The sequence below is a fragment of the Amphiura filiformis genome, chromosome 16 (assembly GCF_039555335.1).
Source record: "Amphiura filiformis chromosome 16, Afil_fr2py, whole genome shotgun sequence".
NCBI classification, from domain to species: Eukaryota; Metazoa; Echinodermata; class Ophiuroidea; order Amphilepidida; family Amphiuridae; genus Amphiura; species Amphiura filiformis.
Genome location: NC_092643.1, coordinates 45,945,978 through 45,970,796, shown reverse-complemented (window position 1 = coordinate 45,970,796; position 24,819 = coordinate 45,945,978). Strand labels below are relative to the sequence as shown.

General features: G+C 35.7%; 1 protein-coding gene across 1 annotated transcript; it reads left to right on the top strand.

The window, feature by feature from the left end:
- The first annotated feature begins 88 nt into the window (after positions 1–88).
- On the top strand, positions 89–24,819 carry LOC140136085 (mitochondrial calcium uniporter regulator 1-like). Its single transcript, XM_072157791.1, has 8 exons — positions 89–182; positions 17,444–17,554; positions 18,312–18,415; positions 18,945–19,046; positions 20,251–20,292; positions 21,450–21,521; positions 21,895–22,009; positions 23,660–24,819. Exons 1-8 carry the CDS (start codon positions 110–112, stop codon positions 23,716–23,718), a joined length of 678 nt encoding a protein of 225 aa, XP_072013892.1. The 5' UTR covers positions 89–109; the 3' UTR covers positions 23,719–24,819.

Sequence of the window (24,819 nt, the reverse complement as noted above, 5' to 3'; positions counted from 1 at the left end):
AACCTTTGCACTTAATCAGCCAATAAAATTGCGAGATTGAAAAACACACGGAAAATTTGCATAATAAGTAAACTTCCGGGAGGCCGCAAAGACATCTGGGAATTTAAAAATGGCAGCGCCCATGAGATGTTTGTTTCGGCCCAGTGGTTCGCTAAAAACACTAATAATTGGAGTAAATAAGGGTAAGAAAGAACCAAATTGAATATTTCAAATCAATAATCAGAAATCTTTGTTTTTGTGTGGCCCATAGATGAGTAATGACGTGTTACCTTGCAGAACTGGCAGGGTTCGGTTTTTGCCGGCAAAAACCTGTTTTTGCCATTGCCAGTGGCAAAAACTGGCAAAAACCTGTTTTTGCCAGTTTTTGCCCGGTTTAAACCGGCAAAAATGGCAAAACTGGCAAAAACTCACATATAGTCACTCAAATATTAAAAAGTAACACAGAAAGCTCATAAACAATAGCACACAACTTTAATGAATCATTCAACATATTTTTTGTCTCATCAAGTCCTTAAATGAAAAAGTTTTGAATTTGGTATATGGTCATTTTCACGGTAAAGGGTGTAACTTTGGATTTTTAACATTTTGATCCGTAGTTTTCTAATAAAGCCACAGAATTCCATGATTTTTGGCCACATAAGTCATCTAGTTAGCAGCTACCTTGGGTAGCATAATCATCTTCGGGAGTTACTGCGTTCAGTTTAAGCAGGCTTAAATGTACCTAATATTGCCATTTTGAAAAACTGTAAAAAACAGTAACATTTTTGTAAAACCCTGTGTTTTCTTCAGTTAGTTCATGGATAATTTTTCTTATCCTGAAAGTACGGTCATATGTTCAGTAAACACTGCCACATTAGATTTAATTGTGAACAGCCCTGTATTTTTGAGAACCGGACTTCGATATTTCTCGCTTCGGCGGCTTCACTTCCCGTTAACAATTGTTCACAAACTTTGTGGGTATAGCTTTGGTTCATAATTCTTGGTTATTTCTTCACTTCTTCTTGATTCATAACAGTTGATATCTTAACTTGAAATGGGTAACAAAAATTAGTTGATTTGCAAGCTTTTAAAATTTTTATAAAATCTTGACTTCAAAGAGCCGATTTTCCGTTAACTTTTTTGAAGCCTCCGAAACAAACTGTTCAGCAAGCTTGTGCAAATATAAATAAAAGAGCTCATCCAATCTATTTATCAAAATGTAGCAAAGTAGATCCTCAAGTCACATGTTTTTAAATCATGGAGATATATATCACCGTTTGAAAATGGGACCCAATACAAACTTTCCGTTAACAATTGAAGCCTCCGAAACAAATGAAGCCTCCGAAACAACAGTAAGCTTAATTATCATCTATGCATATCTAAATTGGTATGTTCCATATTGATATCTGCATTGTAATTGTTGCATGATATGTGCAGAATGTCATAAATTAAAAAAAAAATTGATATTATGGTTAATGCTTGAAAAATATACTGATATCCAAGAAAGCCCGTTTCGGAGGCTTCACATGCAAATAACACCATACTTAACAAATGGGTGAAAAAATTACCATGTTATAAATCTACAATATCTGCCGCATAGAATCATTGATTCAATACACACAAGAAAATAACAGGCAAGATGATCCCAACAGTAGTGTTTTCAAAAAAAATACTTCTGCAATGTTTAACCATTGTTAACATGAAGCCTCGAAACAAAAAAAAAAGTGACTTGCTGTGATAATTTAATTTTTGTCACAACTGAAATTCAATACTTAGAAGCAAAGCATGAAAATTGGTAATTGTGATATTTTTTACCTATTTTTTCATGTCAACTTGTAGTAGTTAGCCAAATATTTTACTTTTATGATCACCGGTGTTGTTAACTGAAGCCTCCGAAACACAAATCGCTTGAATTGCCAATTCTAAAAAATAACTCCAATTTCTGTGAAACTTGGCTGGGAGGTTCCTTTCATCAAGAAGTATTTGTACATGAAGTTAGACATTTAAATTATTTTAGGAACCCAATTAAAACTTAAAAAATATGTTTAAGGTTGGGAAATTTCCATTGCAAATGACCCTTGATGTTAAAAATTTTCAAAATTGCAATTACAAACATAGCAAAACATGGTATAAAATTTAACTTATATCTGTTGACTTACTTTGGAATGGGATTTCACATGTATTCCAGCTTTCATGTCATAATTTTCTGAGCTTATGTAAAATACATTTTTTTTTTTTTTTTAACCAAAATGTTATGGAAATGTCAAATTTTTTATCAGAAATCAAAAGGTTTAAGCCTTGAAACACTATTTTACTGGAATTTAAGTTGCTTCTATGCATGATTACAGTAAACAGAAACATATTTAAGTGGTTTGAAATTTTGACCCTAAAAATCAAAAGTTACACCCTTTACTGTGAAAATTACCATATATGCCACATTTCGGTTAAATACACTTGAGCAATGAAAACACATGCTTTTAATTTCTTTTGTTACTTATAATTACAAAATATAGCCTTGTTACACTCAGGAAATTATTTTTGTAACTTAATAATTTGTTTTGAGATGAAAAAACTGAAATTATATAAATCACTTTTTTAGTTTTTGCCGGCAAAAACTGGCAAAAACTGTTTTTGCCAAGTGGTTTTAACCGCGGTTAAAACCATGGTTTTCTCCACCTGTGGCAAAAACCTGCGAACCCTGAGAACTGGTCTGAAATGTTTCAGTTGACGTAACCTGCGATAGCAATACATTCAATGACAATGTACAGAATGATGATGCAAGCTTATTCAGAATTTCATCAGCTGGAAAATATATTTAAAAATTTGGCCAAATCCTTTTTACAAATTAAAGCCATAATAATGTACGATTTAGCCATATATATGTGATAAAATTATTATTTATTTTTTCATTTAGAAATTGCAATTTGTTTTTTTTAAATCAGGTGCGTTTTGTGGCTTCCAAAATCGTGTATAGGCAATGTTAAATAGATATTTTGTCACAATGCTTTTCAGCTTCTGATAAAATAAATGCGGAATCGAATGTGTTGGGTTTTTATTTTATTTTGTTTTTTAAAAAGAATTTTGAAATGCTTGTCAAGGCTTCAAGCTCCCTGCCCCGGGGGTGACCGTTATGCATTTTGATACTGTGACATCCATCATGTCCACATATATATAATACAGACCTTGATCGAAAAATCTATCTTTTATGCACGACGACACGAGAGTTATGTGTGCATAAGATAGAACTTACGGCTATTTGAAAACGCGTCTGCATAGCGTTGATACTTTTTATAACGCATAGTAAAAAACATTCTTCGAATGTCACTTTTGGCTACAATTTTCCTGGACTAACATAATGTATCTTGGATTCAAGGTTGCTTACTTTTAGAGAAAAAATACATCTTTGAAGTACATTCTGGAGATGTTTTAGGTCACAGCAGTGCGATGCTTTGAGCAATGATCATGGCCGATTTACTGTCACCGATGTACACGCTAGAGACGACCTTTTTCAATTGGGTACATCCGGGTCATAATCAGTCACAGTCACTGATCAGTGGTCACAGTACATGCGCAGTGTAGACGGCTGGTGGAATAAGCACGCATGCGGAGTTCAGGATTGGCAAAGCAGCGACTTAGTAGCCCAAAAGGATGACTTTTGAAGATTTTCCACACTACAGTTTCCTGTCCAATAGACACCAATTGATGGTTAAGAAAGTAATTGAGCAACTTTTCAAATCTGGCGTAGGCAATTTATGGTATTTTGCTATCCCATAGATACCAATGTATGAATTTTAAAAACAATCGATCGACTTTTAATTTATTTGACTCGCCATTTGGGCTAACATTTTTGGCAACACTGCTGGAGGTCAGTGGGTGCATATACAGCAGAAACACGGCATTGATCGAAGCTGTTCGGAGAACGAATATTGACGTTTTTCGTAAGTACATGTATGAAAATTTAAGAAAATATTATAGTACAGTGTGTCGTTAATATGTCACGAACTATTTCATGATATTTTGGAGACAACAACTAACTTGAGGAAGAAGTTTTTATTCATATGCATGAAATTGTACTCTGTATAGCAACTGCGTACATGTATCACACGTACATGTAAACAAGTACGTTACATACGATAACATCCTTGCAAGTTCTAACTTTCGTATCACAAGCTATCGGTTGTTCATACGAAAGTTAGAACATTTCGAACAATACAGACCGTATCTTTTAGAATACCCTACCATTTTTTTTACATTCACAGTGTACGTGTATGGGTCGTTCATAAAAGATGCCATTGAAAATCTTCAGTGGTAGGGTATTCCAAAAGAAATCCATTTTTTTTTTTTTTTTTAAAAAATTTTTTTTTAAAGGAAATGGAAAAAAAAGACTTTTAACTATGTCTACTTGTATACAGCCGTTCTTCCAGGAATGGCTGTTTACAACAGCGCCGCTATAATTCACCAGCGAATGTAGTCGGTTTTCACTCATTGTTCAAAATATGACATATACACCAAATACAGCCCCTGAAATGGTCTACTATTAGTGGACCCCAACTCTGAAACATTTTAATGATATTTAAAAAAATGGGATTCCCAACCCTTTGCTTACCTTTGAGTGAATTTGTAGAAGTCTCTGTGTCGAAAAATGCCTGGTACAAACATAGAAATGGGCACACTGCTTCAGTCCCGTTAATGAATATTTCTTCTGTACTCCAATGGTTGGTCCAAACGTGGACGTCACAATGTATTTTATGATAGTCTTCTTAAATTATTTGATATCAGAAGGACATTCTTCGTATTCAGAATGCAATTCAAAATGTCTAATGTGCTCTCATGTCCCACAAAAAATACTTTGCAAACGTCCATAGCCCAGCCCTTTAATGATCAAGATATATGTTCAGACCGTAGTGAGCAGGACAATTTGCATATTAAAGCGTTTCCGTACTGTTTTCCTAAGTCTTTTTAGAGCGTTTTATTTAAAAGGCACCCCATGAATGTGTGCAAAAACCTGCTTTCCCACAATTTTAACCGCTCATAATTATTGCACATCAGCCCCTTTTTACTTGGCGTTAGCCCTTTCACAATTACAGGCATTGTGTGTGATGTTTATATTAACATTGAGGACTTGCCACAGTATTTTAATGAGGGTGAACTTTGCAATTTGTACTTAAGAAACACTTCCTATGTGTGTCTTGCATATTTTTTGGCTTTGATGACTTCTGAACAAATGCATCAGACAAGTATTAATGAACTATCTAGAAACTATTAAGGGTAGACGAGGTATTGTTGGTCGAAGCAACCTAAAAATCGATTTTCATCATCTAAATCCATATATTATTGAAAATTAACACCTTGGTGTTTTGCAAAAGTTCATTCTACAAATCGTATACTTTGCAAACTTGCTTAATTTATTGTTGTTAATGAGTTATGTACGTTTTACAAAAGTGTTGTTGTTTCAGCCCTCTTTACAACATAACTCATGACCCTCAACACCTATGAAAGTATATCTGTGATATTTTAATTCTTCTACACCCTCGCTATGAATTGAGCAGTGCAGTTTTTGCCAAAGCTCACTACCATTCGTAAGATGCTGTGAACTACCAAATCACAACAGTTTAAAATCATTAATAACCTTTTAAAGTGTAAAAACATGAAAGTAAATTCATAGGGGAATCCCTTCTAGGCGCGTTTCATCACATGCATCGCCAATGGAGGTGATTGTGTTGTCGATCTCTCAAAAAGACCCTGATGTTAATTCTGTGCTTGCGCAGTTCTGACATTCCAAAACTGTGAAAGGGCTTAAACAACAGTATGACATAGGAAAATTAGGAGTTTTTAATGAAACCAGAATCCTGGTTTTATTTGCCAACACATCAAACAAACAGTGGATGATGTATATGCTAGAATGAAGTAGCCATTTTCTGTTTACCTTTACCTCATATTGCTCAGCATGATTTTAAAAGAGGACATAATTTAAGGGTATACATGTACGATGTATTGTTGGTTGAAGCAGCAAAATAAAAAAGTAGTTCACAGCATCTTGCAAATGGTAGTGAGCTTTAGCAAAAATTGCATTGCTCAATTCATAACGAGCGTGTAGAAGAATTCAAATATCACAGATATACTTTTGTAGGTCCTGTGGTTCTTGAGTTATGTTGTAAAGAGGGCTGAAACAACAACACTTTTGTAAAACGTACATAACTTATTAACAACAATAAATTAAGCAAGTTTTCAAAGTACGGTATGTGATTTGTAGAATGAACTTTTGCAAAACAGTTTTAGTGTTATTTTTCAATAATATGTTGATTCAGGTAATGAAAATTGTTGTTTTTTTTTGGCTGCTTCGACCAACAATATCAGTGAAAACCAACAATATTTGGAGGAAAAACATTAACAATCTATTTTGAATGTAGATTGCACTATTGCTTTTGTAGCTAGTAATAATAAGCTCAGAAATCTGATGTGAAGCGATTCACATAACCAGATTGCTGTTCCGTTAGGTATAGATTAGGGCTGTGGTCGACATGCCTTATGTCGACATAAATGTCGATGTCGGCACGTATGCCGACATGTCGACATCAAAAAAAAAAATTCTTAAAATTTTTTTTTTTTTTTTCAAAAAATATTTTTGGCCAGAAAAGCAAGTTATAGGCCCAAACTGACTTGTTATTCAAGGTTGGAAACCAGAGAAATACTGAGTACTAAAAAAAAAAAAATGCCAATTTTTTTTTACAAAGTTGGATGAACTTGTACATTTTGATTGCCTTTGCTTCTATTGAACAGTCAGGGACACATTGAATTAGTATGCATTCCCAGTGGGCACACGGGTCAGTTTCTGACGTTGTATCGACGTTGTATCAACGTCCGATTTCGACGTTGAAATCACGTTGTATTTGCAAATGGGCATCAACCTTGATACAACGTTGTATCGACGTTGTATCAACGTCGAAATTCAGCCTGATTTCAACCCGATTTCAACCCGATTTCAACCTGATTATAACCCGATTTTGTAAATTATCATTCAAATATAGGGCCTAATTACTAAATAATAGTAATAAATTGATACTTACCCGTGTAGAGTTGGCACTCATACGCGGGAGCCCGCGCGGGAGGCAACCCGGTGTTTGAGTTGGTAGGTCGTGCGCAGCGGTCATGCGTTGTGGTCGGTGCAGAGGGCCTAGTGCAGTAGGCACCCATACGCGGCAGGCAACTGGGTGTGGAGTGCCGTGTGCAGCGATCACATTTTTGACCCAAAATCACTTTTTTTTTACTTAAAATCACATTTTGACCAAAATCTCATTTTTGGCCAAAATCTGATCTTTGACCAAAAATCACATTTTTTGACTAAAAATCACATTTTGACGAAAATTCACAATTTTGACCAAAAATCTCATATTTGACCAAAAATCTCATTTTGACCAAAAATCTCATTTTTGACCAAAAATCTCATTTTGACCAAAAATTTCATTTTGACCAAAAATTTCATTTTGACCAAAAATTTCATTTTTACCTAAAATCTCATTTTGACCAAAAATCTACTTTTTCACCAAAAATCTCATTTTTGACCAAAAATCTCATTTTTCACCAAAAATCTCATTTTGACCAAAAATCTTTTATTTTTGACCAAAAATCTAATTTTTGACCAGAAATCTCATTTTGACTAAAAATCTACTTTTTGACCAAAAATCTCATTTTTGACCAAAAATCTCATTTTTGAGCCAAAAATCTCATTTTTGAGCCAAAATCACATTTTGTCCAAAAATCAATTTCTCACCTTTTCATATCAGTTTACCGTAATAAGCCTCAATTTGATGATTGGACCTACTTTTAACCTTCAAATCCTAAATGGCCGCCAAATTTATCAGCTCACATAGGCTCTAATTAAAGCACTGATCATGCTGAATTGAGGGTGCAAAATACACGATACCCAGTTAAATTACACTACATGCAAGCATTAGATATTGATTAAAGTATTTGAACACAAATACAGCAATTTAATTATTTTCAGAAATAAATCTGTAATGACTTCCACATAGATGTAGGCCACCTTTTAAATCAAACCTTTTTTTCAGACCGTTTCCGGCGCACCAAATCTGTATTCGCTTCAACAAACACATCTTAAAAACCAAACATTACATTTAATAACTTTTATTTTGTAGCCAAGATGTAAGGGTATAATCATCCCAGCAAACACAAAAACGTTTTAAAAACGTTTTAGATAAGTTATATTTTGGCTTTTGGCTTAGGTAAAAATCTATTTATAACATTAAAATGTCGGGTTATAATAAAGGTCATGAAAACGCTTTTAAACGCTTTTGTATAAAAACACACTGCAACAATATTTTAACAATGTTTTCAAAATGCTATTGTAAACTATCAATGCAAACATTTTTGCCAAATATTTTGTCAACACATAAATAACTAATTATGTTAAAATATTTGCATCCAGCAAACACAGAAATGTTCTTAATTTTTTTTTTTCAAAACGCTTTAATAACATTTAAATGTCGGGTTATATAAATGTCATTAAAACGTTTTTAAAACGTTATTGCAAATATTTTAGGCAAACATTTTTCGCAAAATATTTTTTCAACCCCAAAATAACATTCTGTTCAGAATGTTTTGTATCAAGTTTTCAAAAATGTTTTTGGAATGTTATTAAAACGTTTTTATACCCTTTACCCGACATTTAAACGTTTCTGTAATACATTTTATGTTTGCTGGGCAGAAGATTATCAAAAAATGTTTTTTTAATGTTATGAAAACGTTTTATACCCTTAATATAACCTTTATGTAACCCGACATTTAAACGTTTTCTGAGAACCTTTGTCATTGCTGGGATGTTTAATTTAAATTGCCTGACACGTAAGATAGAGAGGTGACGATGGAGGTAGAACTTTTTGAATGAACCTCGTATTTAATGTTAATAAGGGGTTTCCTGGCTTGCGATTTGGAAAATCCATTCAATATTAACTTGAAGAAAACGCGTAAAAATCTTCTTTTCACGTTACAACTTACTTAAAACTTCTGATATCATGCAAGGTATCTTTAACATATGGTTTCTAAGTCTTGACTTTTGATACGCTAACTAAACTGGAAATTGTTGACAGATTATACAAGTCAACTAAATACTTTTATTTTTCTCGTGGAAGAACTTCACACTAACTTTCTTAGATTGATGATCAGATCATACAGAGGATGTGATCAATAGTTTTGGAACTGTTCTGCGCTTGCACTCCACCGTTCAACACATGTTCAAAGTATCCTTGTGCTCAGTTTTAGCTGAAGGAGATAAGCATCGAAATCGTCAACCCTATCAGTAGGCTTATTTCGCATTGATGATGTCATCACTACCAATATCAAGAAAATCTAGACCAGAATCTGTATTGCTTGCTTAGTTGTTCACCTTCTTTCTTTGTATCATGTAAAGACACATATCAAGGCAATAACAGCTGTTATCATTAAGCTGATGGGTTGGCGCCTAGATAGCTGTTAACCTCCGTTTTGAAGCTGGTCCGTTTCACAATTCCTGGAATTTGAGGCGGGAGTACATTCCATCTGCGGGATATATATGGAATGAAGGGCCCTTTGACCCTTCATGACTAACAAGGTTAGAACTTGAACTGATGAGTAGTACGTGGCACGGTGGCACTAACTGCTCTTCGATGGACCCAAAGGCAGAATTTGCAGGAAGAAGGAGGGTTGATCTAGGAGTTGCTCCATGCCATTCTTTTAAAATTATGGCTCTCTCAAGTGGCCAGTTCATCCGAAATCTTTGGCTGCATCTAACCTTTCTGATGTTTAGTCAATTTTCTTGATGCTTTATACATTGTACATTGTCATGGACTATTATAGTCTGTCTATTGCATGGCCAATCTTCACTGATCTTGTTTTGATTCCTTTATCATGTGACACGTCAGCTGTAACGACAAAAATAACAATTTAGGGATTATCATTTAAAATAAAAACACAACTATTTCCATAATTTACACAGAAACATTATATTTGGCATAGATATGCAGTATGATTAAATATGCGTAATGTAAGATAGCCCTACTGAAGGTAGACCAGTTACTCCCGACTGTTTATTGGGTCATTCTGCTATACAATTCTTAGGGCCATTCTTCGGACCAAAAAGAGGGAAATTGTAACTTATTTATGCTCTAGTTTCTATACATGTTTGAAAACAAAACTGAGTTCGCTGAGCTGATTTACATTGAATGGCAAGTCAGACTAAGGGCGCATTACACCAAATCACTGTGCGAAAGGTGCAATTGTGATGAGTTCCGGTTTGTTTGTTTGTTTGTTTGTTTACCCAGGTTGGTCCGTGAGGAACACATGCTGATCCATGGAAAACCATGGACCGTTCCAAGCTCATACAAATGCACAAGCCTGGATAGCCAGTGTAGGCTAATATATGCATGCTGGCATAGCTTTGATAAACAAAGCAAGAAATGGAAGAAAATAGCTAGGAAAAAGAGAAAAGAGAGAAGGCCACTCCCAAACACAATTGTACAATTTTACTCTTAGCCCTTACTTCGTGAGAAAGGAAACTGGAATTCCAATCTCAGGCCCCGATGCAAGTATATGGTTATGTTCTCCGGGTATGTTCTTCGTGAAGTCGGCATGTTCTGATTTAAATGAAAGATGCTAACCTATTAATGACGAAAATAGATATTAAAATTATACAAATCGATTTCACAAGAAAAGTAGGCCCTGACCGAATTACTGCTAACGGAACAAGTTTTAATGCTAGTTTTGCCGTTGAAATAGCGGCGTCGCCTTTCAACATTTTTTAAATAAAAAACTGAATCTGTAAAGTTCCCCAAAACTGAAACTCAAATGAAATTTCAGTCCTTAATTAATACAGAGATTACGTGAAAAAGTTAGAAATTCCAAACGCCTTTAGCTTAGGAACCGGGATCAATCCGCCGGTATAAACCTGTTTGACATCTCAGTAATATAGGCCATATAGAATAGGTTTTTAAGGTCTTCTTCCGGGTGCACAATACTAATAAATTTTCCTACACTTTGTATGCAAAGTGGCCTCTGTTCAAATGGCTCTATACCTTTGCACAGATTTTTGTGGGACCTGAAAGCACATCAGACATATCGAAAATTTTGAATACGGGGAATGTCCTTCTGATATTTATAAATTCGATTTTTTGAAATTCGCGATACAATAAAAAAAAAATTTAGGGCAAATTATTAAAAATTGCAACTTTTGACATTTAACAGTCCTCAAAGTAAACTTAATAAATCGAATGACATGTACTTAAAAGGGCATTTCGTGATCCAAAGCCTCAGCCGTTCATGCCCCGCTCTTCTCCGAAAAAAGTTGAGATTTTTATACCACTGGAAGCCTCTGGCTACATACTGTTTATGTAGCAAAAATATCGTCAAATTTAAATTTCGTTCTGGTATGTCCAGAACGAAATTACAACAATGTCCTATATAGACCAGTATATTAAAAATACACATAATCATGCATAACTCGCTAACGCAAAATCGGAATCAACTGGAATTTTGGGAATACGCTTTTTTCGTGGATTATTAACTATTGATAAATATCATAAAAAGAGGATGATAGGATCACGAAATCCTAATTTAAGTACATGTACCTGGGATGGATGAAAAGCCGACTATCAATTGAAAGTTTTGACTTTTCATATTGAAGATATAGATTTTCCCCACATATCATTAGATTTATACAATTTACTTCGAGGACTGTTTCAAAAATATAAATTTTTAATGATAATCATTTGCCATAAAATATTATACATTAAAAAAAAATAGTATATCGAATTTCACAAAATAAAAATTATTTGATATTAGAAGGATATTCCTCGTATTCAAAATGCAATTACATAATGTAGATGTCTGATGTGCTCTCAGGTCTCACACAAAATAGGGGGCCTGCGTGAAAACGTCGCTATCCGAGCCCAAAGCCCTATTTATTTGAAAAGAACTTTATTCAACAAATTCCACTAGCCTAGCCCTAACATTAACTAAATATTACTGGTAGGCCCTACTACTAATACGCCTAGCCATATGGTCATTTTCACAGTAAAGGGTGTAACTTTTGATTTTTAGGGTCAACATTTCAAACCACTTAAATATGTTTCTGTTTACTGTAATCATGCATAGAAGCAACTTAAATTCCAGTAAAATAGTGTTTCAAGGCTTAAACCTTTTGATTTCTGATAAAAAAATTGACATTTCCATAACATTTTGGTTAAAATCTAAGAAAAAATGTATTTTACATAAGCTCAGAAAATTATGACATGAAAGCTGGAATACATGTGAAATCCCATTCCAAAGTAAGTCAACAGATAAGTTAAATTTTATACCATGTTTTGCTACGTTTGTAATTGCAATTTTGAAAATTTTTAACATCAAGGGTCATTTGCAATGGAAATTTCCCAACCTTAAACATATTTTTTAAGTTTTAATTGGGTTCCTAAAATAATTTAAATGTCTAACTTCATGTACAAATACTACTTGATGAAAGGAACCTCCCAGCCAAGTTTCACAGAAATTGGAGTTATTTTTAGAATTGGCAATTCAAGCGATTTGTGTTTCGGAGGCTTCAGTTAACAACACAGGTGATCATAAAAGTAAAATATTTGGCTAACTACTACAAGTTGACATGAAAAAATAGGTAAAAAATATCACAATTACCAATTTTCATGCTTTGCTTCTAAGTATTGAATTTCAGTTGTGACAAAAATTAAATTATCACAGCAAGTCATTTTTTTTTTGTTTCGAGGCTTCATGTTTACAATGGTTAAACATGGCAGAAGTAGTTTTTTTGAAAACAACACTGTTGGGATCATCTAAGCTGTTATTTTCTTGTGTGTATTGAATCAATGATACTATGCGGCAGATATTGCAGATTTATAACATGATAATTTTTTCACCCATTTGTTAAGTATGGTGTTATTTGCATGTGAAGCCTCCGAAACGGGCTTTCTTGGATATCAGTATATTTTTCAAGCATTAACCATAATATCAATTTTTTTTAAATTTATGACATTCTGCACATATCATGCAACAATTACAATGCAGATATCAATATGGAACATACCAATTTAGATATGCATAGATGATAATTAAGTTTACTGTTGTTTCGGAGGCTTCATTTGTTTCGGAGGCTTCAATTGTTAACGGAAAGTTTGTATTGGGTCCCATTTTCAAACGGTGATATATATCTCCATGATTTAAAAACAAGTGACTTGAGGATCTACTTTGCTACATTTTGATAAATAGATTGGATGAGCTCTTTTATTTATATTTGCCCAAGCTTGCTGAACAGTTTGTTTCGAGGCTTCAAAAAGTTAACGGAAAATCGGCTCTTTGAAGTCAAGATTTTATAAAAATTTTAAAAGCTTGCAAATCAACTAATTTTTGTTACCCATTTCAAGTTAAGATATCAACTGTTATGAATCAAGAAGAAGTGAAGAAATAACCAAGAATTATGAACCAAAGCTATACCCACAAAGTTTGTTAACAATTGTTAACGGAAAATGAAGCCTCGAAACGACAAATATCAAGTCCGGTTCTCAAAAATACAGGGCTGTTCACAATTAAATCTAATGTGGCAGTGTTTACTGAACATATGACCGTACTTTCAGGATAAGAAAAATTATCCATGAACTAACTGAAGAAAACACAGGGTTTTACAAAAATGTTACTGTTTTTTACAGTTTTTCAAAATGGCAATATTAGGTACATTTAAGCCTGCTAAAACTGAACGCAGTAACTCCCGAAGATGATTATGCTACCCAAGGTAGCTGCTAACTAGATGACTTATGTGGCCAAAAATCATGGAATTCTGTGGCTTTATTAGAAAACTACGGATCAAAATGTTAAAAATCCAAAGTTACACCCTTTACCGTGAAAATGACCATATTTATAGGCCCCTGGGCCCTGTATCTTTTTCTTCATAAATCATTGTTATTGACATTGAAATTTATGTTATCAAAAAACTTGACGGAGTTACAACCTAGACTCCCCTACCGGTAACGTAATGTCTAAATATAAAATCATTTAATACACGACCTAGCACATCATGCACATGACATGAACATGACTAGGACGTAGTATAGGGCCTAGGGTTCACCTATCTATGCTCCCAGCAGTACCAAGCAAGACCTTTTACTGTACGATATGACTAGGGCTAGGGGCCTAGCATGCCTAGTTTGTTAATTACATTTGCATTGCCCCAGCAAATATTCCAAACTGACCGAGTCTTCTACAAAGTACAAGTCAAGGCACTGTCATGACTGTATCGTGTCTGTCTAATGGTGCATTCATCGTATATACAGCATGCAGCAGGCATGTTGCTCGAAAAACACTAACAACGAATTTGCTCACGGATACCCTCGCATTGCGTTAGAGAATATGCTCGAAAAACATGAACAACAGGCATGTATCTTAACTGCTTAGTAAGCTTAACTATTTTAACATATCCTGATGATGCAAAATGGAAAAACAAGTTGAAATATATATACATGCTGCAATATGTCCAAAATTCAAGTAGACTTTTAAAGAAAATTTAAATGTTTACTAACCTGTTTTATTTGCAAATTTAGGCCTCGAGTTCATGTACGCCACTCGTCGTGTGTGTAACTCCATTTACTTTCACTGCTGTACATTGGGCAATATCCCATAGTGTTGGGCTAAAGCGACACGTGCATTGCAAACACCTGCGCGCACGCGCGCATTCAAATAACTTTTGAACGCAGGTGCGTATCCATAAACACTTGCACATGTGCGTGCGTATCCATAAACACTTGCGCTGCGCTTGCGTTTGCAAACACTTGCGAACGTGCATGCGTGCGCATAAACACTTGCGAACGAGTGTGTACATGTGAAACACTTGCGCACATGTGTGCGCATTTCAAATACTTGCGAACGTGTTTGTGTACTGCAAACACTTGCGAATGGGCATGCGCACATGCAAATAACCTCGCGAACACACGCGAGTACTCATAAACACTTGCGAACGCACATGCAAACACGAAAACACTTGCGAACTCGCATGCCAAATGCGTGCCCATAAACACTTGCGAACGTACGCTTTGTACTTGCAGAAGTACTTGTATCGCTGCGCGCACCGCAATAACTCAGCGAACGCATGTGCGCGTACCCATAACACTTGAGCATGTGCATGCGTACCCATAAACCGTTTTTTGATTATACCTTTTGTGAGGTGAATGTCAATAAAGAATCTGAATCTGAATCTATAACCACTTAAGATTGCGCATGCGTACATGCAAACACTTGTGCACGCGCGTGCGTACCTGCAAACACTTGCGAACGTGTGTGCATACCGGCAATGTTCGCAAGCGCACGCGAAAACTTGCAAACGTGAGTGCGTGCTCGCAAACATTTGCGAACCCGCTGCGCGTGACGTACTCACCAACACTTGCGAACGCGGGTGTGTAGGGCCTACCGGCAATGTGCGCGAGCGCACGCGCCCACCTACAATAGCTTGCCAAGCGTGCGTGTATAGGCCTACCTATAAACACTTGCCGTCCCATGAAAAAATTGAGAGAGTGCGTTCCCCCTCTCCTGCTTTCGATCGACAACATAGAGGCCTATGATGCGGCCGGCTCCAGCCAGGGGCTAGTGGCCCGACTACATGATCGCTGCGTACGGCCCACTCACTCCACACCCGCGTATGGGTGCCGACCTCTGCACCTCTGACGCCGGATACCCGGGGCATTACCCCGGGGTGATATCACGTGTTAGTAAAATGGTTAAACGATTATGCTAAATAACAATAGGCCTTTTAAGGACCGTTCAAAAACACTTGTTAGGGGTCTGATGCAAAAAAATTATCAGTTCTCAAATAGTTCAGGGTCCCCTTTTTGTCTTAAAAATTATGGGTCAATCCCATCGAAAATCATGTAAACTCAATTTTCACAGGAAAATTTTTAGTTTCTTTTTTTCAAGGCCACCCCCCCCCCCTAGAAGGGTCAAAACTTTTAAGCACCCCCTTTTTTTTGCATCCCCAACAAGTGTTTGTCGCACCAGCTTCCACCAAGTTGTAGGAATTCCCATATCAACATCAGCCCGCCAATTGAGCGGCGACGGGTCAGATAGCATACCCCGCACCACCCGGTGTTTTCGCGTAAGTCATTACATGCTTGTTGGAGGTAGTGAGCGCCGCGGCGGCCACTTTTGAAGAAGAGAAACGGAAGTACGGTATAAATCGGGAGATCATGCGGCATGGATATAATTTACTTTAATCATGTTAATATACTAAGCGTAGGCCTATTTCGTCCTAATAATACTTTATGTATTAAAAAGGCCATTAAGTTGTGCGTTGAAACATTGGTTGAAATCAGGTTGAAATTTCAACGTTGTATCAACGTTGAAGTTCAACCTGATTTCAACCTTCTTAATTTTTTGCATTGAAAGTTGGTTGAAATCCGGTTGAAATTTCAACGTTGTATCGACGTTGAAATTTCAACCTGATTTCAACCAATCTCTAGGTTGAAATCAGGTTGAAATCTGGTTAGGTTAGATTTCGACGTTGTATCAACGCTTGATACAACGTCGAAATCCTAACCTGTGCCCACTGGGTTGCTAGCTGTTCAATAGAAACAAAAGTAATTAAAATGTACAACTTTTTCCAACTTTGTAAAAAAAAATTGGCATTTTTTTTTTTTTTTGAGTAGCAGTATTTCTCTGGTTTCCAACCTTGAATAACAAGTCAGTTTGGGCCTATAACTTGATTTTCTGGCCAAAAATATTTTTTGAAAATTTAAAAAAAAATTTTTTTTTTTTTTTTTTTTAGAATTTTTTTTTATGTCGACACACTGTCGACGTCGGTATACGAATTATATCGACATGTCGACAATAAAAAACGGTGCCGACCACAGCCCTAGTATAGATTCAGAATAACAGGGGTCATTTGGTGTTAAATTTTTATAAAGGGGTCATCGGGTGTACAGGAACATTTTGAAACAAAAATTAGCAATTTAATTTTATTTCTGCCAAATTGATAATATAAATGTGCTGAATTTTTCTGCATTATTTTATGACAAAATTCTAGAACGAAATGGGTCATTGGGTATCCCAACCTAAAAACAGAGCTGGAAAAAATGAAAATTTCCCTTCAAAAAGGCAAATTTCCCTCCAAATTCTTATGTATTTCTTTGTTTAAGGACCTTAATTTCCCTCCAAACCTCCAAATTTCCCAGGAAGAAGCTTCCCACTTTACACATTTTTCCAGGCCTGAAAGGGAGTCATTGGCTTGGACCTTAAAAAGGGGGCCATCAGGGATATTTCACATCAGAAAAACATATTTAGCCTAAAATTTTTTCATGACCTTTATATAATTCAACATTTAAATGAACATTATTATATTAACACTGAAACAGGTTTATATGTTTTAAAGACATTTCTGTGTTTGCTGGGTTAATATGTTTTTAATATTAATTTTCATCTATTTCAGGTATTTGTCCTGAGTTGAACCTTGTTCGGCATACCAGCACAATCAACATTCTCACTCCTCAGAAGGTATTCATTGACACTAATGCTGTAGTGGGCAATATGGAAGAGTCAGGTTTGTTAATGTGTTTGTTTATTTGTTTACCTAGGTTGGTCTGTATAATATTATGTCTAAGGGACATAGGCTTGGTTCCATGGAAAATAAGTTTATTTGAAAATAAGATTTTATTGTAAGAAATTAATGTATTATGGATCCAATGATTATTTCTTTTGTCTGTGATTATGAATATCATAAGACATTTGATGAAAGTGGAAAAAACAGTATAAATCATCCTTTACCACTATTAAAGGATATTCGCTTACCTCAACAGTGCAGAATATGTCTGCTCTTAATCATTGCACACCCACTGGACTTGTTGTCTATACTGAGTCTCATCTCAAGTTGAGAGTAACGACATGTTGGATTTTAATGTGGCAGACTCAAATCAGTGCGTTTACAGGCCCAGTTTACAGACATTCTAGAATTGTTCATTACAGTGTTAACTACACTCGGTGTCAGAGGAGAACGGCAGTCCCTTGCTTTGATTGATGTAAGCTCCCTTTTAATGAGCGACATATGCAGAGCTTTGTGTTCACTTCAAGATCGCTGATCTGCGCCGGCTAACATTTTGATGCGTAATTGGCCAATCAGATTGTCGTTCTGTTGTTATGATTGTCAGGCAATTGAATCAGCCAATCAGAACCCCACTTCAGTGTTTACGCTGAGCACACTCTCAAAATGTAAACAACTGATGTTTTCCGCCAGAAACTGTAAATTTACCAAAAAATACAATGAATTGATCACATTTGTCTATTTGTTTACACTTGTGCAGGTTTCAATAGGGACCAGGCGGAATGTCTAACTGGTATTTTAGTCACTATTTTGAGTAAAGAGGCAGAGCTTAAGAACACAGAATTAGTAACCAAAGAACAAAAGGTAGGTCAAAGGCTCATATGAGAGAGAGAGAGAGAGAGGACGGCATTTTCATTATTTGAAAATAATTATTATGATAATAATGTATTTAACTATTGATGCAAGACACTGGTCCAAACTAGATCATTGCTGAGGAGGACACCCTCAATCTTTAATTTAAAAAAAATTAATTATTATGATGGAAATATTTGATGTTCATAACACAGTACGTACATTGTGTGCTGGACACATCAAATGATCGTGCCTCAGCACTACCAATTGAGTGACATGCATTGACGACAATGACATAGTAGTAAATTCCAATTGTTGTCCAATCTCAGTTGTGGACATATCTGACAGTGAAAGCTAACATTTTATGGAAAGGAAATACTATACTAATCTATTTTTATGGAAATGTTACAACATGGCTTTAATTGAAGAGAAAATTCTATTACATGCCTACCTTTTTAGTGAAGAATTCTACTGGTTAGTTTTTGTGTGTAAGTAAGGAGGTATGTGTAACATATTCCAATGCATTTTTTGCTACTTGCAGGAGTTAATGATGAAGGACTTTTTTTCCCACATAGCAGCCCTCAGGAAGGATATGATAATTCTTGAAAGGAGCGAGTTCTCAGCTTTGAAGAATGAAAATGAGGTAGGCTAAATAATTGTCACAACCAAGTTTGTAGCTAACCAGTGGCATCCACAGATTTTTAAAGTGGGAAGGGGGAACAGGTCTCAATTCCCCTGACTGTTCTTTTTTTTTTTGGCTCGCTTCGCTCGCCGTAATTTCCTTCTAGAATCTGTGCCGTAATAGCTAATTCCCTAATGTTTCCACTGATTGGCTGCATTTCCCCTAACTGATACCACCACATCTACAACCCTGATCACAATTATCTGTGTTATTTGTAGAATTCAATTTAACGAACGGAATAATGTGTAATCAACTTATCATCATTGAAATACCTGTAGTGGGCTTTCATTGTTTGTCCGGCACGCTTTCCGAAAATCGGTAAAAAGGGTGCAATATATTAAGCGTGTGGGTAAAGCTACCAATTGAAAAAAAAAATTATAATAAAGTAATTTGATGATCTCTGCAAAAACATTCATATTTTATTTGTAAATTTTGATTGAAAATTGCGGAAATTAATTTCCTGATGTTTTCAACTCGTAAACGTCACCCATAGTAGAATCGACAAGCCATGAATTTTATGAATGGCGATGATTTAATAGTCTCTACTCAGCTGCTTAGGTCCACTCGTGCCACACAAGAAGTGGAGCGAGCGGAACCACAGCGGCTGTGTAGAGACTGATTGTATCGGAAATTCGGAACCGATTCAGGATGTCAGCCATGTGCCGAAGTTCACGCATGTTGTTGTCATCTGAACGAAACGAAATTGACGATGAAAATGGCTTCGAAAAAAGCGACGCACAGTTCGTTCAGGGACTTTTGGGGCGAGTAATTGTGCCAAAAATGTTGCAAATGTTTCAGATGAAGAAGAAAATCATGAGTGTTTGTTAGATGAGGATAAATTCTGCATCAATTCGGACTCTGAAATGGACAATGGCGGGTGCAGATTGTGAGAACCCGGAAGTGACTATGTAATTGCGGTAGCGACGAAGCTTCCGAATTTGACAACTACAATGTTGAAAAGCTTTGGTCACAAAAGGGTGGGGGTTCAATTTCTGGTAAAAAGGGTGTATGGTTAAAAAGCGTGGCGGAAAAATAAAAAGGGTGGGGGTTTGACCCCCTGACAAACAGTGGCTTTGATGTTCAATTCTCAATACAAAAATTGTACTAAAAAGTATGATTGCATACTTGCAATACTAAATTGGTAGTGTTTTATTTTGTTTTACAGAAACTACAAATAGAAATTCAACAACTGAAGACCAAACTAAAGGTAAAACATGAGTTAATTTCATAAATTTTTTCATATGTGACACAATCTGGTCCATGGGGGCCAAAGGTGACAAATTTGAAACTGCGATAAATGTAAAAATATGGAGTAAAAAAATAATGAAATACATAAGAAAATAGACATCAAAAAACTTCATACCTTTAGAACCAAGTGTGCTAGACCTTTGGTTTTTTCAGTAAATGATAGCCTATTTTATGTATGTATAATGTAATATTATCAGTAACTCAATTGTCAAAAATGCCTCCTTTGGCCCCCATGGACCAGATCGTGTCGCATATTAAAGAATACTGCCCAAATTTGTTTGATTATGAGGTCATATTATTTTGCATTAATCTCATAGGTATTCCCCTACAGGGTATATGCCGGTAAATTCTCCCCCCCCCCCATTGACTACTGTACAAACATGGTCCTTCTCAAACATCATTTTCTTGACATGAGAGATGGAAGAGTCCAGTGAGATTTCACAGGAATTTGCTGACTAGATCACCCTAGAGACCATACAGCGTACACCAGCTCAAAAATAGCTTGGTGTTCCTGAACTACAACATATTTTGAAAACTAATTAGTCAAATCTTCATCAAAAGTTGGACCCTGCTTATTTTTCATAGACAATCAATCAGGCCCAAATGTGGATTAAAATGAATCAGGGCCTAATTGTTTGTTTTTTAAGCCTTTTTCTAATGTACTTACCCCTTTTCCATTTTTCAAAACACTGATTTTTGCCCCAAGGGTATTAGGAAATTCCTATTTAAAGTTGTGCACCCATAATCCTTTCACAGTCCAGTTGCCTATTATAATACAATCACTATTATTCTACACAAAAATGGGTATAACATTGTTGTAAAAGAGATCGCTGATGTAACGCTGTAGGATTTTTCTGTACACTATGATGTGCCATGCTGGCATTCCTGGTATGTGTTAGGGAACAACCCAAAAGTTTGATGATATCATATAGGCTAAGTGAAAGTTAAGTGAAAAATGTTCAAAATTCAAACATATTATTTTCTATGTGGTGCGGTGAAATCTTCAATGAACGATTGGCGGATTGTCCTGTCTGTAGTTTAGTAGTCTACGATAAGTATACAAGGTAACTTTGAAAATAATATTATTTGTGTGTTTACTATTTTTTTCTGTGACAGGATGAACTCTCTAATTTACGCAATACTATGACATTGGACCTGAACTTGGAGAAAAGTAGAAGTAAAGAGATGGTGAGTAAATCAGGATTAAAAAATTTGAGGATAAATGATAAGAAGTAGAAAAATTAAAACATTCAATTGCACACCACAGTATTTTTCCAAGATGATTTCAGAACCAACTGGTTCCTTCCTCAGTGTGTAATGGTATGAGATACTGAGATCAGTGTTTCTAGAAGATCTTCTACTAGTGTTACCAGATAGTGTCACTAATTTACTGGGACTGCGGATCTCTCCTAATGTGAATCGCTGACTGTCCTTGATCTCAGCATCTTACATATGAAATTAAAAAAAGGGGGGGGTGATATTTGGCAGACCATTTTGAGAATTCACCCTCCTTACACATAATTATTGCACACCCTTTTAGTTTCCTGTGTTTTGTCTTTAGAGTGCAGAACATGACCAGAGTATACAAAACAACAACCACCGAATTACCACAGAGGTTGCCAACATGATGGCCAAGCTTGAAGCTACCAAGAATGACTTGCTTAAATATTTTGCTGGTAAGTATGGTGGTGGGAATGACTTGCTTTAACCCCATGAGAACTACCTGCCGATTGGCCAAAATTAATATTGTGTCCAATTTTGAGCCAATCAAGGAGGGCATTAATAAGATCATCTGCAAATGCAAGTTTGACCATAAATAGTTTTTGAAGCCTAGTCATAATTGGTAATTGAAATGAGCATTTCAAGTTATCAACCAATCAGAAATGCTGTTAGATGACCAGTAGTGTCCAGGGGTTAAATAGATATTTTGCTGGTTTCTTTACTGGGACATGCAGCAAAATATAAGCAGCAACCTTGGCTCTTTGATATGTCGGTAAACGCTAGCAATTACCATATTTGTTGCATTAACCGCCCAAGCCCTTATAAATGCCCACCCAGTGACTTTACAACAAGCAAACTGATATTAGTTTATTAACTGCACATGCAAATCTGAATCATGATCTGAAATAATATAACACACTGATGATGGGGCATTTTTACATCCTCTTGGCCTAAACGGTGTAGAAAATAAGCGCCCACCCAAAATGATTTTGTTAAGCGCCCTGGACAGTTTATGGAACGAATATGGTACCTCAAAATTTTCAGTTTCGGTGGTATACTAAATGAGGCGTATGAGGAAAATGTGCTTATTTTTCGTTGTTTGAAACAAATTTTGTGAATTTTTCACAATTTCAGTTTAGTTTTGAATAGAAATAAGTTTGAATCAGTTCATGGTTAAATTGGCCTGCCTATGCTAATTAATCAATCATACAGCAAGCAGGCATAACACTATTACCTATTGTGTAGACAACTTCATCCGCTCACTTTATCCTATCAAAATACCATTTTGGCATCGGAAAGAAGCTCGTATTTTTTTCATAAATAGTTCAGGTCTAAAATATCTATTTTCTGTATTGCTTCCAATATCAAAACCGGTAGTGCAATTTAACTCAAAATTTAAGAATCATATTATTTTGGTACATGCCTCAATGTGAGGTACAAACATAATATGAAAAAATCTGACCACCCACCTTTAATTTGAAGTTTGCACAGTGGAAACTTGTTAACACAAGATTGTCAGGGCCTCAGATTTTAGTTTGTGTTAACAGGATTTTGTGTTATCAGGTCTTATAAGGCCAAAAAAAAAAAAAAAAAAAGGTTTGTCTCAAAGCTCACGAGAAATTTAAAAATGCGATTTTTTTTTCCCGACTTTTTTTCATGGTATTTTGAGAAAAAGTCTGATTTTTACCGATTTTTCTGGAAAAACTATAAAATTTTTTTTTTTTTGAAATAAAAAAAATTCCGCATTTGTTTTTTTGTCAAATCGTGGGATTTTAAAAACACGCGCGCAAGCTTTGAGACAAACCTTTTTTTTTGGCCTAATCTTTGAAATAATTATATGCTTTGGACTTCAAAGCAGTTTGTGTTATCAGAAATGTTGTGTTAACAAATTTTGTGTTAAAGAGTTTGCATTGTAATTGAGGCTTCAATGTGAGGTACAAAACACAAAATGAAAAAAATCTGACCACCCGCCTTTAATTTAAAGTCTGTACTTTCAACTGAGACTTGAATGCAAGTATTTCCCTCCCACATATTTGTGAAGGTAATCTAACAGTTTTTCAGTTATGCCTATACAAGCAAATTATCATATTTTCTTATTCTTTCAGGTATCTTACTAGGCAGCATCACAATAGGACTAGGATTCTATCGTATTATTGCCAGATGACAGGAAGACACATGACTTGCCAGTTTCTGCCATGACTACCCGATGAGAACTGTATCCACACAATGCAACAAAATACTGTTTGCTTTGTAATAGACTCATCATTTCAGCTCAGGGTGATTATTGAGGGGTTTTAAGATTAAAATGTTGAAAAATAATTCAGGGATCCTAATTATACAGGGTATTTTAATCGTTGATTGGATGGTCATCTCGAATATTTGTCAGCAGATCAGACAGCTTTCGTATGTGTGTCGTACTTCATATTTTCCTCCTAAATCACCTACCATAAAACATACAAACATGAAAAGCCCCATCCACAAAAATGTAAAGGGTTTTGAGCAAATCATCGATACACATAGTTGTGTACAAACAAGTAAACTTGCAAATTTGTGTCTCAACCCCATTAGCTCAGTTGGTAAAGTGCCGGACTATCATGGTACAATTTCTTGTTTTCAAAAGCGCTCGATAGTTTTATGGTGTATCCATTCTCTGTTCCCTGTATGAGCATAAAACATTGGCATCCTGGTAAAATAGATCACAAAAATGTCTTTTAAAACCTCCCATCTTCCCCAGGCTATTCCAAGTATCCTATTGAAGGTTGTTCTAAGAGCAGCTAATTCCTCATTTTTTAACTCTAGGCCTATCCACCCTGTCTGATTTGCTGACAAGCAACTCCTTGTTCATCTTGTTCAATTTTTATGGCAATTTTCAGCCAACATAATCCTGTTGAGTGTTGTGTGATGATCTCTTGAGATAAGCTTCTAATATACGAGATGGTATATAGTCACCGATGCATTTTTTTTATACTCGTCCTTTCCTGATCAAAAACTTATGCATCCATAAAATAGGTCCTCTGATGAGCATGCATGAAGTATACATTGCCGTATTTTGGGCTTACAACTCCATGTGTTTAACTCTCACAATTGTTCGTGCAGGCGACCTTTGTCCGAGTAATAAGCAGCAGCCAGGTAATGATATTGCACTATGAGTTTGCACAGCTATTTTATGCCAGCTGTGTTAAAGTCTACATGCATGTTCATACATACACACTATGTAACGACGGGCGCGAGTGGTCGAGAACTGGGCATAAACAAGTTTATGCCC

What these genes read in the sequence shown, in the direction of transcription:
- LOC140136085 (XM_072157791.1), top strand. Translation starts at nt 110, where the DNA reads ATGGCAGCGCCCATGAGATGTTTGTTTCGGCCCAGTGGTTCGCTAAAA. An exon ending in GGGCAATATGGAAGAGTCAG is followed by an intron (nt 17,555 to 18,311) that starts GTTTGTTAATGT and finishes ACACTTGTGCAG; the next exon opens with GTTTCAATAGGGACCAGGCG. An exon ending in CTTTGAAGAATGAAAATGAG is followed by an intron (nt 19,047 to 20,250) that starts GTAGGCTAAATA and finishes TTTGTTTTACAG; the next exon opens with AAACTACAAATAGAAATTCA.